Source organism: Aquarana catesbeiana, linkage group LG06, assembly GCF_042186555.1.
Source record: "Aquarana catesbeiana isolate 2022-GZ linkage group LG06, ASM4218655v1, whole genome shotgun sequence".
Lineage (NCBI taxonomy): Eukaryota > Metazoa > Chordata > Amphibia > Anura > Ranidae > Aquarana > Aquarana catesbeiana.
Window position 1 is genome coordinate 118702070 of NC_133329.1, and position 12534 is coordinate 118714603.

At 40.7% G+C, this 12534-nt stretch overlaps 1 protein-coding gene across 2 annotated transcripts; it reads right to left on the bottom strand.

Annotated features, from left to right (window-relative positions):
- Window positions 1-575: 575 nt before the first annotated feature.
- Window positions 576-12473, bottom strand: NUDT1 (nudix hydrolase 1). 2 transcript variants are annotated; one of them, XM_073636725.1, is made up of 4 exons: window positions 12360-12473; window positions 9069-9225; window positions 6932-7077; window positions 576-1028 (listed from the first exon to the last, which is right to left on the bottom strand). In XM_073636725.1, the coding sequence occupies exons 2-4, from the start codon at window positions 9218-9220 to the stop codon at window positions 856-858; spliced, it is 471 nt and encodes a 156-aa protein (XP_073492826.1). In that variant the 5' UTR covers window positions 9221-9225; window positions 12360-12473; the 3' UTR covers window positions 576-855. The 2 variants fall into 2 exon arrangements, with proteins under 2 accessions (XP_073492826.1, XP_073492825.1); XM_073636724.1 differs by having other exon boundaries at window positions 12380-12457.
- Window positions 12474-12534: the final 61 nt, after the last annotated feature.

Here is a 12534-nt window from a genome sequence, read left to right on the forward strand (position 1 = left end):
ATACATAAAGAAACTACACTGGCTGTCAACCTGGTCATTTGGTTCTCATGCTACCTAAGTCATTTAATATGTAGAGTAGATCAGCCTTTCTGGCTTCTCTTGCTGCAGTATAAAAGCCAAAGAGCTTGGGAAGTAAAATTTTCAAGAGCTGGATAGCAATTGCAGCTTATGTAATTCTCTAATGACAGATTTCCTTTAAAAAGGTGCTTGTCATTTCACTTTCAGGGATGGTTAACCTCCAGGTAAGCTTGCTATACAGTTCACACTGTAGGAGCGCCTATAGGCTAGAGCAGTGTGCACTTTATAAATATATTTAGAAATTCATGGAAACAGACCTCTAGTTTTACAGAATTATAAAATACAGGTTTTAAATTAGGTTTCAGCTTTTGGCAACATAGGACAAACACTAAAGAACTTTAGCACTGATTTTAGGTACCTGCCGTATTGTGGAAGAAGTATTTACATTGGGTCTTTTATGGATTGCTTATTCTGTCACCTAGTTTATGGTCAGAAATGCCTCCCCATGCATGCAAGCATACATACATACATAAAAAAAATGCATACAAAGGCAGACACAAGATTAGGTATTTCTTACCAGAACATGTAAATAGTCAGTGACAAATAAGAAAAAATATAAACCGTTTGGAGGAGGGAAGAAAGTTGCCTTATAGAAGATTCATGCCACCGCTCAGATTTGGTCAATAGTCAATCCAGCACTAGGAAAACACTTTCATTTACAAAAAAAAAAAGACTAAAAAAAAAATAAAACATCTGTACATCACTAAGCTTAGAAAAGGCACCAAACAAATAAGTGCAATGAATAGTCTTAAGAAAAGTTTTGTAATCTTCTTGTCTTCATATATCTTCCACTTGTTGTAGGGTGTAGCTTAGGATTTTGTCATGACCCTCAAACTTGAAGTATCCTTGAAATTTCTTCTTCTGTAGCAAAAGGGGAAACCAAATGATATCATCTGGCCACATACTGTCAAAGGGGATCTTCTCCAGGGGAAACCACTGAGGGCGCATTTCTGGAAATCAACCAAAATAACTAATAATCAGTTCTGTTACATTATCCTGATAGTATCAAAAAGAAGTACTCCAAATTAAAGCAAGTGTATAAAACAAAAACAATCAAATTCAAGCTACCCTCAGTGTATGTTACAGTTTGTGTATGTATTTACTCATTTTATCACCCTCTACAAGAGTGGTGGTCAACTTACTTGATGTCAGGGGGCCCACATGATGCCCCCTACATCAACAAAGAGTTACACATAATATTTAATGAATGTAACATTACAGAAAGCTGTGATAAACAGAAGAATTATAACAGTAGATGGTCAGAGACTGCTTAAAGCAGAGTTAAACCCAAAAGTGGAACTTATGCTCGTTTACTCCTTCCCCCCTCAGGTGCCAACACCGGATACCTCTCTTTCACAGGTAACCCGTTCCCACTTCCAGGAGCCTCAGCTGCAGGTATTGACAGCACCACCCGGGCTCCCTCCTCCTTCCCCGGCCGCCGGGCTAGTAGGAGAGAGGAGTGAAGCGCAGCGCATGCGCAGTAGGGTTCCTGGCGTGAAGCCATAAGGCAAAAGGTGCTAACATCACTGGACTTCTACTTTAGTTTCAGTGCTACAGGCCCTTTACAAATCAACACTTTGACATTTGTACTACCTACAACCCCCTTAATTACTTGTGCTACTTAATATTTGTCCCTGCACTATAAAAGATCAGAGGACAAAAATATTAAAAGAAAAAAAATGAGATGACACCACAGAAATAGGATGCTGTAAAAGTAATAAACCAAACCATTTGAATACATTTTTTTTGTATTAGTGAGTTCCCAATGGGACAAGTCCCACCTCCACATGTACCCTGTAACACTAGCTGCAATGTTGTTCCAACTCCGAGGAAGGTAAAGCATGCGTCCCTCTGCCTTCTCCTTGCCGGAGTTTGCGTCAGGTAAGTGCTAAGTGCCAGAGACAAACTCTACAAAGCAAAGCATCCACCTCCATGGTAGCTGCAGTTTAGAGCAACATTGCAGCTAGTGTTCCAGGGAGAAATAAAGTACTTTATTGACTTCTCAATGAGACAAAGTGCATTTATGTAATTCTTTATAAACCAAATATCTTGCAAGCTACTAAATAAATTGATCAATACATAGTTACACCTAAACCCGTGTGTAATGTAAGTTAGAAAAATTATAAATGTTCAGTTATGTAAAAACTAATATACAGCCGCTAAGCATTGATCACACTCCCATAATTTGTACTAAACATATTAGATCAAAAAATGGTCAGGAGAGAAACACCCATTTGCCCTTAATGTCTTATGTAGCCCACTGTTGGGGCTTCTGGGAATAGAGGATGAAATTATGAGCAATAATATGAGGATCCTACTGAGACTGTTCTTTTATGTAAGCAAACGGATTGCACTTAATTGGATCAGGAGAGAACGTTTAATGCTGCCAGCTTGCCCTAGTGCAGTGATGGCGAACCTTGGCACCCCAGATGTTTTGGAACTACATTTCCCATGATGCTCATCTACACTGCAGAGTGCATGAGCATCATGAGTTTCAAAACATCTGGTGTGCCAAGGTTCGCCATCACTGCCCTAGTGAATACTAATGTTAACTGATATAAAATGACAAAAGAAGCAAGAGGATGCCCAAAAAAAGTTAATAAAATCTGGTCTAAATGGATTGACTCCAACGATACAGTGTCAGAAAGCCCTTGAGGTATTTTATATAATTTTATTATAATATAAATGTTTATTACACCACAGCCTGCACTAAACAAGGTATGTCTACCTTGAAATTGTACAAATAACTAAAGAAAATAGCACACTTCACACAGGTTTAGAGGTACAGTACCTCTTCTATTAGTTTACTTTTATTTTCATTTTTATTGTTTTTATTACACTTTATTTTCCGTTTCAGTTTTCAAAAAAAAAAAAGCTATATGTACATAAAAAACAATGCTATACTTGTGGTGAGCAATGGTCTGAATAGTAGACTCGTTTAGTGACGGTTTACTTCTGTATTCAATACTGTTTATGCCCTATGTTAAAAATTTTTCTTTGTCTATGCACATTTGGCAATAAAAACCTTTAAAAAAAAAATTAAATCAAAATAATGCAGCGCTGTGTGAATGCATTCTCAATACGGTAGTATAAAGATCACTGAAAAGGTGAATAGAAAGTGCCTCAGTTTAAAATCAAACAAATTTCTTAAATATATACATAAACCATTTGAACTGGTAAGTGAATGCAATATTCTACAATGTTCCAAACCAATGTACAGTGAAAATTCATTTTGAAAAAGTCCTATATTAAGCAAGTCCACAATAAAAAGTAGTTGATACTGAAGTTCTATGAAGTCCAAATATTGTGACTTTGTGATGGTGCTCCAAACAATGATACAGTGACTTCAAACACATGCTTCGCCCCCCCCACCCATGTGATTGTGCGCACCTCAGGGTATGTGACCGCACAACCAAGTTTGGTCTGGAAAAGCAGATGAACCACTTTTGGGCTCTTAGTGTAATGTCTCTGTGGGATCCCCAGGTAAATCCAATGAAGCTTTCCTCGATTCAAATTAAAAAGAGGCTGCATAGTGTATTATCGTTTTGAACATAAATTTATTAAAAGTAAAAATGTCAGGGTACTCAACACTTTCATGGTGCTTCCAGCATACTAATCTACAGCAAACAGAAAGTTAAAATCCACTTTAACAGGCTTAAACCTTGTATGCATCAGCAGCTGCTGAAAAAGCGTGTATGCTGTCTCCTCCACCATCCTGGCCCCTCCCATACGTGTCGCAACACAGGGCTGTCACGTGTCTTCCTCAGGGGAATATCCCCCTGAGGAAGACACGTGACAGCCCTGTGTTGCCATGCGACACATAGAAAGTTTAAGTACCCTGACGTTTTTACTGGGGGTCCCCTTTTTAAAGGGGGGTTACAGATTCCGATAAGCCCCCCGCCCGCAGACCCCCTACAACCACCGGCCAGGGTTGTGGGGATGAGGCCCTTGTCCTCATCAACATGGGGACAAGGTGTTTTGGGGGGCTACCCCAAAGCACCCTACCGATGTTGAGGGCATGTGGCCTGGTACGGTTCGGGGGGGCGCTCTCTCGTCCCCCCCTCTTTTCCTGCGGCCTGCCAGGTTGCGTGCTCGGATAAGGGTCTGGTATGGATTTTTGGGGGGCCCCGCACCGTTTTTTTTTTACTTTTGGCGCGGGGTTCCCCTTAATATCCATACCAGACCTAAAGGGCGTGGTATGGAATTTAGGGGGACCCCCCACGTCTTTTTTTTAATTTTGGTTCGGGGTTTCCCTGTGGGGAATTTCCATGCCATTTTTATCAATGAACTTCTATGTGTATTGTTGGACCGGCAATGCAATAATAGCCGCGAGTAGTTTTAAATGACTTTTTTTCCTTTGAAATGTCATTTTGCTGTCAGACTGTTCTAAACACGGGAAACATGCGCCCCTTTACAGGCTTACTATAGACCCCCCCCCCCCGGTATGAAATTTAAAGGGATATTACACTTTTATTGTTTCACTTTAAGCATTATTAAAATCACTGCTCCCGAAAAAACAGCCGTTTTAAAACTTTTTTGCATTGATCCGTGTCCCCTGGGGCAGGACCCAGGTCCCCAAACATTTTTTATGACAATACCATGCATATAAGCCTTTAAAATTAGCACTTTTGATTTCTCCCATAGACTTTTAAAGGGTGTTCCTCGGCATTCAAATTCAACTCAAACTCGAAGCTCATCCCTACTCCTGATGATTGGCATGAGCCATGAAACGTGCATTGAGTACACATCAAACTGATGCCCAGACAAGTTTGGCTCACCATGAGCAATTGCTTATGTTTATTGAACCAATATGAATGGATGAGTGTTTTTATGTAACTGTACTGTCAATCATGTTGCATTTTATTTTGTATAATAACTGTATATTCATACAAGTATATCATAGTATATTGTGTCCTTTATCACAGATTGACACTTTTTATAAATGTGATTTGTAATCAATAAACAATTCAATGAATGATATGAACAAGGTATCCATTCAGTGACATGCCTCACACAAAGTCCCACTGCTTTTTCTTTTCTGTTCAGTATGCATAAGGCAGCAAGATCGCCCCCATGTGAACCACTGAAATGATTGGCAACATTAGTGGAATGATTTCCACGGTATATTAGACATTTAGTATTACAACTGATAAAATTTAAAATTTTAAAACCTTTTCCACTAACTGCAGAAGCAAGTATACATGCATATGTACTATCACTCAGAAGCACAGGGAGATGGCGTTCAATTATGTTTTTTATTTTCTTAAACTCCAAGTTGAACGCTGTGGAAAACACAGGTGGTCTTCTCTCCAATCTATCCTGTACCTTCTTACCTAATTAGCTGTCTCTTTCAGTATTTCTAGCTAAAGCAGAAACAGTGGGCGCCAGACTAATTGCAGTATTAAAATAAAGGATTTATAAAAAGAACAAGACAATTGGCAACTCATTCTTGATTTTAATACTGCACTTAGTCTGGCACCCCTCTGTTCCTGCTTTATCCACAGAGTTCATAGCTTTGCTCTAAGGGTGGTGCCATCAAGTGCTTCCCTACAAACTTTTATGGACTACCTCCATGGACTGAAATAATATACCCTGTTTCCCCGAAAATAAGACCTAGCGTGAGTGTCAGTGATGGCTGCAATATAAGCCCTACCCCCCAAATAAGCTCTATCCTGTTTCCCCAAAAATAAGCCCTACCCTGAAAATAAGACCTACAAGGACTTTAAACTAGAGATAATTTGGGGGGGGGTAGGGCTTATATTGCAGCCATCACCGACAATCACGCTAGGTCTTATTTTCGGGGAAACAGGGTATTGTTTTAACATGTTTTTATTTCCCATCCTCTTGGATTCTTAATTGTCTGATTCTCAGACTGTTGGCTTAGGCCAGAATCTGCCCTTAGGAAGCTACTGCTAGATAGGGGCTTTCTATATAGACTGATGACTATACTGCCATCACCACCCCTCAACATAACATCCAAAAAATGGATGCTATGATTATTCATTTGTCCGGCTAAGGTCAAATGAATAATCATGTTAAGATCGTTATTTATATATGGCAAAAAATCTTGTGACCCCCCCCCAAAGTTCACTGGAACAGATGAAGCTCATATCATTTATGTAGCGCCTGAAAAACTTGATGTGCGGTTGGAATGGGTTATCATACTAAAAAATCCTCACCCTATCCCACCAACCCGTACAGGTTGGCAAGGGATGGAAAAACCCTGGCACTCATCACCACCCGAACCGCTGAACATAAAGGACGCCCATCAAGTGAAAAATTGTGAGCCAACAAGTATTCCAGGCACTCCAAAATGAACTCTCTCTGGATGCGAGAGTACAACCCACACTGGTCCAAGAAAAATGAAACTGCTCTAAGGCCCAGAGAATGAGGAATGGAGGAGTACAGACTGTCCACATCACATGTGACCCATCTGTCACCCTCTATCCACTCATAATCCTGACACATATTCAACAGATGACTGGAGTCAAGCCCAATGACTATGGGTTGCAGCTGAAAGTTAACCACTGTCCAATCCTCTTGTTTAGGGATCCAATCCCAGCTACAATAGGTCTTCCCACCAGGGGGTCTGACCCCTTGCGTGTTTTAGGCAGGTGATACACCGGGATTATAGGCGCTTTGGGAATTAAGGGGTCAATCACCTGGAGCAGCAATACAATGTCATAATATTTGCTGTACTTAGAATGTTATTCAGAAAACATAAAAAAAAAAAAAGAAGTAAAATAAAAAGTAACGAGAATTTAGTGGCCATACCCTGCATCCTAGCCTATAGTATTAGGCCTAATTTTACTTTTTTTTTTTTTCTAAAAAGCAAAGTGGTTAGTCGCTGTACCTTCACTTTCAACTGGTTCTCCTTTGAAAGAATCTGTTCGGAACACATGGACATCCAAAATCTCAGTGCTGCCCACAAATTCAAATTTTATCTCACCGATTTTCTGTAGTGTGTCAACAGTTAGACCACTTTCTTCCCAGAGTTCTCTAAATAAAGAAAAGTATATGTTCAGATTTTTGAAGTGAGGGGTAGGAATACCAGAGCGGATGGCGTTTCCCCCAACATGTTAAATACCACTGACAGCATAATATACTTTGGGTAGTTCTATTCAAATGTTAATAATTTGCCCATGCTCCCAGTTGGACAGATTATGCCTTTTAAGTGCAAGTTAGAAAAAAAAAATACTGGAAAAAGACAGTGAAAAAAAATGTCACTTACAGTGCCTTGAAAAAAGTATTCATACCCCTTAAAATTTTCTACATTTTGTCATGTTACAACCAAAAACATAAATGTATTTTTTTGGGATTTTTTGCGATAGACCAACACAAAGTGGCACATAATTGAGAAGGGGAAGAAAAATGAAGATAAATGGTTTTCAACATTTTTTACAAATAAATATGTGGCGTGCGTTTGTATTCAGCCCCCTGAGTCAATACTTTGTAGAACCACCTTTCACTGCAATTACAGCTGCAAGTCTTTTTGGGGATCTCTCTACCAGCTTTGCACATCTAGAGAGGGACATTTTTGCTCAATTTTTCTTTGCAAAATAGATCAAGCTTTTTCTGGGCTGTACTACGGGTACAAACAACAAATAACACTACACATATGTAGTATCACTGCCATCATCGGGGACAGGAGAATTTATTATGGGTTGTTCTTTGGTGGCAAGTTATGCTAGTAACAAGAAATATACAGCCAAATTTAAAATATATATATATATTTTAAATAATTTTTAAATATTAATATATTTTAAATAATTTTAAAAAATTTATAATTTTTTTACTATTTTGGGACAGTTTTCCTTTGATAATTAAAACAAAAATTTAGGAGATATCCATTACCATTTACCACCAAATAAAAACTCAATTTCTCCTAAAAAAAAAAAAAAAAAAAATAAAAAAAAAAAAAAAAAAAACAAGGTATAATCTACAAAGTAGTTGTGATGATATGTACAGTTTTACTAGCATATGTCAAAGTTGCAAAATTGTGCTTAGGCATGAACATTTGTTTTACTCTTAGGCACGAAGGGGTTAAAATGTAAGCTGAGAAGACGGCTGTTCTCCTGACCACCAGCCCATATCAGACTCAAATAGTAGTGTCCCCAAACTGCTTACACTACTCCTAACTAGAGAGCTCTGTGATAAGCATGATTTATAAGTATCGTTTCAGGTAATTTACAAGACCCCAATTGCAAGTTCTCATTTGGTCTAAATTCCCTTAGTGGGTGGCTCTGTCAGACCCCTCCCACCAAACATCCCTCAATTGAAAATTCAAAGGACCTGGGCAGAAAACTGTCAGCTGAAATACTGCTGTGTCCAATCAGATGCAGCCACCATTAGGGTATTTAGCAGCCAGAATCTGCTGCTTGCCCACCAACCAGCTTCTATCATTTTCAAAGCTTAACTGAAGAAGCTGATTGCTTCGGGTTCTGTCTGCTTAATTTCTGATAAATTCCTCCCACTAGCCAGAGGAGATTCTCTCATCCATGCTGTGTAACGTAGATAGAGGAATGTTAAACAATCAGGCTGGGTTTACACTAATGCGGTCTACGGCATCGCATGCCATTTGTACAGGAACCACATCAGATTCCTGTACAAATGACATGCGAATTCAGTGTGCCGTGCGAAGTGAGCCATACATTTTGTATGGCTCACTTTGCACTGAATCGGCACCAAATACGTGCAGGAACCTTTTTTGTCCGCACTGGAATCGGATCGCATGGGTGTTCAGACCCATGCAATCCGATAACACAGTTCGCGCTGCGTTCTGTGAACCGATTTGTGGACGTCATTAACTTTATATTGACGCCCACATCGGTTTGCAGAGCAGAGTGTGAAGTGCCTGTAATTCTGATGCGGTGCAGGAACTGCACAGGAATCACTGCGATTCCAGCACCGCATTAGTGTGAACCCAGCCTTAGTGTATGTTTAGTCAGAGCTGCTTGATGTAAGTTTACAATTCTTTTTCACCCTTTCACCTTTTTGCAGCTTGTTCAATCGTCTCTCCAGTCTGCACTTTGCCACCAAACCCATTCCACCGGCCAGCACCAAAACCACGTTTCTTCATACCTAACAGAATTCTTGGGGGCTGGACAACTAGGACAAGTGTGAGCAGCTTTGATGTAAACATTGTCTCTAAGGAATTAAAGAAAGAGGTTAATTTGGTGATGAGGTAATAAAAAAAAAAAAAAAAAAAAAAAAAAAAAAAAAAAAAAAAACCACACACAGGAGTATTTTTTTTTTTTATAAATAAATTCTGCAGGCACAATTACTTTTGTGTGCCCAGTTCTAGGACTAATTTCTCCAATTATATAATACTGTTATCTTACAAGACCTTGGGTATTAGATGGCCTCATCCCACCTTTATTATAGAGAGCCCAAAAAAAAAAAAAAAAAAAAAAAAAAAAATTAAAAAAAAAAAAAGGTACCATCTTTGTATGCATTTTATATCATAGATATAAACAGATTCCGGGACAAAAAAAACAGTTAACCAATTCAGTATTTTCTACAGTCTCATGGCAGAAAAAAATAAATCAGCTAAAAAGAGCTGGTATCAATGTTTATAATAGCGACATTTGTTTCTCCAAAGCATCCAATCAGATTCAAACTTTCAAGACTGTAATGGAAATTTGTAAGTTCTGTATATAATTGTATTGTATTTTGTACGTATTGCACACTGCCCTCACTGTGCACACGGCACTAATAATGTTTTCAGTACATGTTAACATTCTTTCGAGCCCTGATTAGAATTAGCCTGCCTATGTAACGCCCCTTGTTACCATAAACGTACAACTGTGATATTAATGTGATACCTACGTAATCATGTGTAAAAAAAACCTTCAATTGCGTCATAATAAAGCCGAACAGTTATTTGGAAAGATGCTGAGCGTATCTTTTGTGTCTGTTCCATACTGCAGTAGTTATTATTAATTTGGAACCACTAATCAATATGAGGATAGGAGTTGCCTATCTATAAAAATTTCCTGGTCAGCAGATATGAATAAGATGGATGGCTGAAGGGAAGCAACTTCAGATATTAAAAGGAGCACATCAGGCACAATGCGTTTTCACTGTCATTATTTAATAATTCTATAGGTGTTGTGGGGGAAGCAGGCTTAGGTCAGTCCAAACATCTTGCCCAGGAAAAAAAAAAAAAAAAAAAATCGGAAATAGCAGGAAGATTAAAACCCAATTCCACATTTAAAGTGGTTGTAAACCCTTACATATACCCAGTGAAGCGACTGCAGTGGTGTCGCTACAGGGGTGCGGGGGGGGGGGGGGAGCGGGCGACACCAGAAAGCAGTTGTAGTGGGTGCCGTCGAGCCCCTCTCTTCCATCGGTAAAGCGGTGGCAGCGGGATATTTTCCCCTGCTCAATTTGCCAGAGAACTCAGCAGCAGTGCTGTGACAGGGGGGAAGAGAGCTGCAGGCTGTCAGTGTATCTCCCCCGCTCGCCCCCCTTCCCTTTCTCCTGTAGAATGTAGCAAAATGGGAGAAGAGAGAGTAGCTCTAATCTGGTTCACTGCCCAGACTGTTTCCCTCCCCATTGGCTACAGCTGATGCCAATCAGAAGAGACTAGGGGAGCATTATGGGACATGTAGTCCCGGAAGATTGGCAGCCCCAGTGCTGTTCACAGGAGCAGGCTACAGCCCCCAGCAGGCATGCACTCTGCTGGGGGAAGAGAGAGAGCCTGGAACCAGCTGCCTTTTGCCAAAATCGGGGGGGTTGCGCTGTGTCCCAGGAACATGGGACTAAATGGCTAAACTGGGCGCCATCATATGACGTTGTCCCAGAACGAGAGCCGTACCGCTCTGCAATCATTTGACAGTGGGCGGGAAGTGGTTAAGCTTTCCTTTATTGTCATCTGGTGATCCAACCAGTAAGTCTGTTTTTCAGCAGAACAAGCTGTCCTGCAGATGTAGAGGTTTGAGACAAACCATTTAACACTGACAGGGATGCTTCCAATGATCCACTTCTATTTACATAAAATCCTTATCCCAAAGGAACATAAACTGTTTGATGTAACCGCTTATAAAGCATTAGCTGGAGTGTGGCTTCAATTTGTTAGTGCATCTAAATCTGCTATTACATATATCACCCCCCCACCCCCCGACTGAAAATGCTGCAGTCATTCAGAATGGGGGCACTCTAATACAGGTGTATTACCGGGCAGATCACAAAGCGAAAACAGAGGGGGGAAAAAAAAGCCTAAAAAAAAGAAATAAAAAGAAGACAAATGCAGCCACCACATAGAATGATTAAGGATGGACTCAGGCGTGTTCGCAAGTCCACGTGCCAATCAAGAAACTGACACTCCGCAGCGCTAATCACAGGCAGTGAGACCTTTCCCGATCTGTGCAGCCACGGATCAGGTATTGTCTCACTGCCTGTAATTAGCGCTGCGGAGTGTCAGCTTCTGGGCAGACGTGGGCATGTGGACTTGTGAACACGCCCGAGCTCATCCTTACTAATGATTAGTAAGTAGAAATGGGCTTGGGTGTGTTCCGGATCCTAGTCTCAACCCACCTGCCGATTCCGCCAAGAAGCCAATACTGCACACTAATCACAGTCAGTGAGACATTTCCCGATCTGTGAACCCAGAAATGTCTCACTGTCTGTTATTAGCGGTGTGCTGTTGGCTTCCTGGCGGGATCGGGCAGGAGGGTTGGGACTAGGATCCAGAACAAGCCCAACCTTTCTCTATCGGTAAGCTGCAATACAATACTTTTTAGGTTTTGGTTTTAGTAGCGCTTTAAGGCCTCAATGCACATAGACGTTTGCAGGCTCGTGAGTCTTGTTGCGTAGAATCCTCAGCACAGCCCATACAGGTGAATGGCTGTACACAGCAGACTGCTTGTGAACGCTGATAGTTTCTGCATCAGCGCTTACCCACGCATGTATGGTGTATTTTCCTGCGAGAACCACCACGGTGTTCAGGGAAATACACTGTTCATGTAAATATGGGGAACACCATCACATAAGCCATCAACGTTTACAAGCAGCTTCACTTGCATAGAGGGACGGACGTGGCATCGCAGTTCCTTGGGCACACAAACGCACCAGAAACGTTACACTACAAGAATGTGCAAATGTCGTGCACAAAACCATTTCAGGTTCACTTCAACACTAAAACCACTACTACTAATAATAATAAATACTGATAGATTACATGGCAGACAATAGGGGTTACAACGACTAAGGTGATCTGGCACCCAATACATGCAAACCTACACTCCCTATGTTGCTGCCTGCCACTATACAATATTTACCTATTCAGCTCCAGCCTCACCTCTGATCCCAGTATACACACGTGGATGGCACTCGCGGGAAAAAGCAGGGCGCGCCCACGTGATCTGCCAGGTTGTCACCCCCGGCTCCATTTTTAGTATGGGCAGACGCTTTTTTTTTTTTCCTACTCGTGTACCGGTAAAAACAAATAGTCAC

Bases quoted from the DNA above. Each gene is read 5' to 3' on its own strand.
- NUDT1 (XM_073636725.1), bottom strand. From the start codon at position 9,220: ATGTTTACATCAAAGCTGCTCACACTTGTCCTAGTTGTCCAGCCCCCA. The intron at 7,078-9,068 runs GTGAAAGGGTGA...TTCTTTATTTAG, and splicing joins ATTGAACAAGCTGCAAAAAG to AGAACTCTGGGAAGAAAGTG. The intron at 1,029-6,931 runs GTACAGCGACTA...GTTGATTTCCAG, and splicing joins AGAACCAGTTGAAAGTGAAG to AAATGCGCCCTCAGTGGTTT.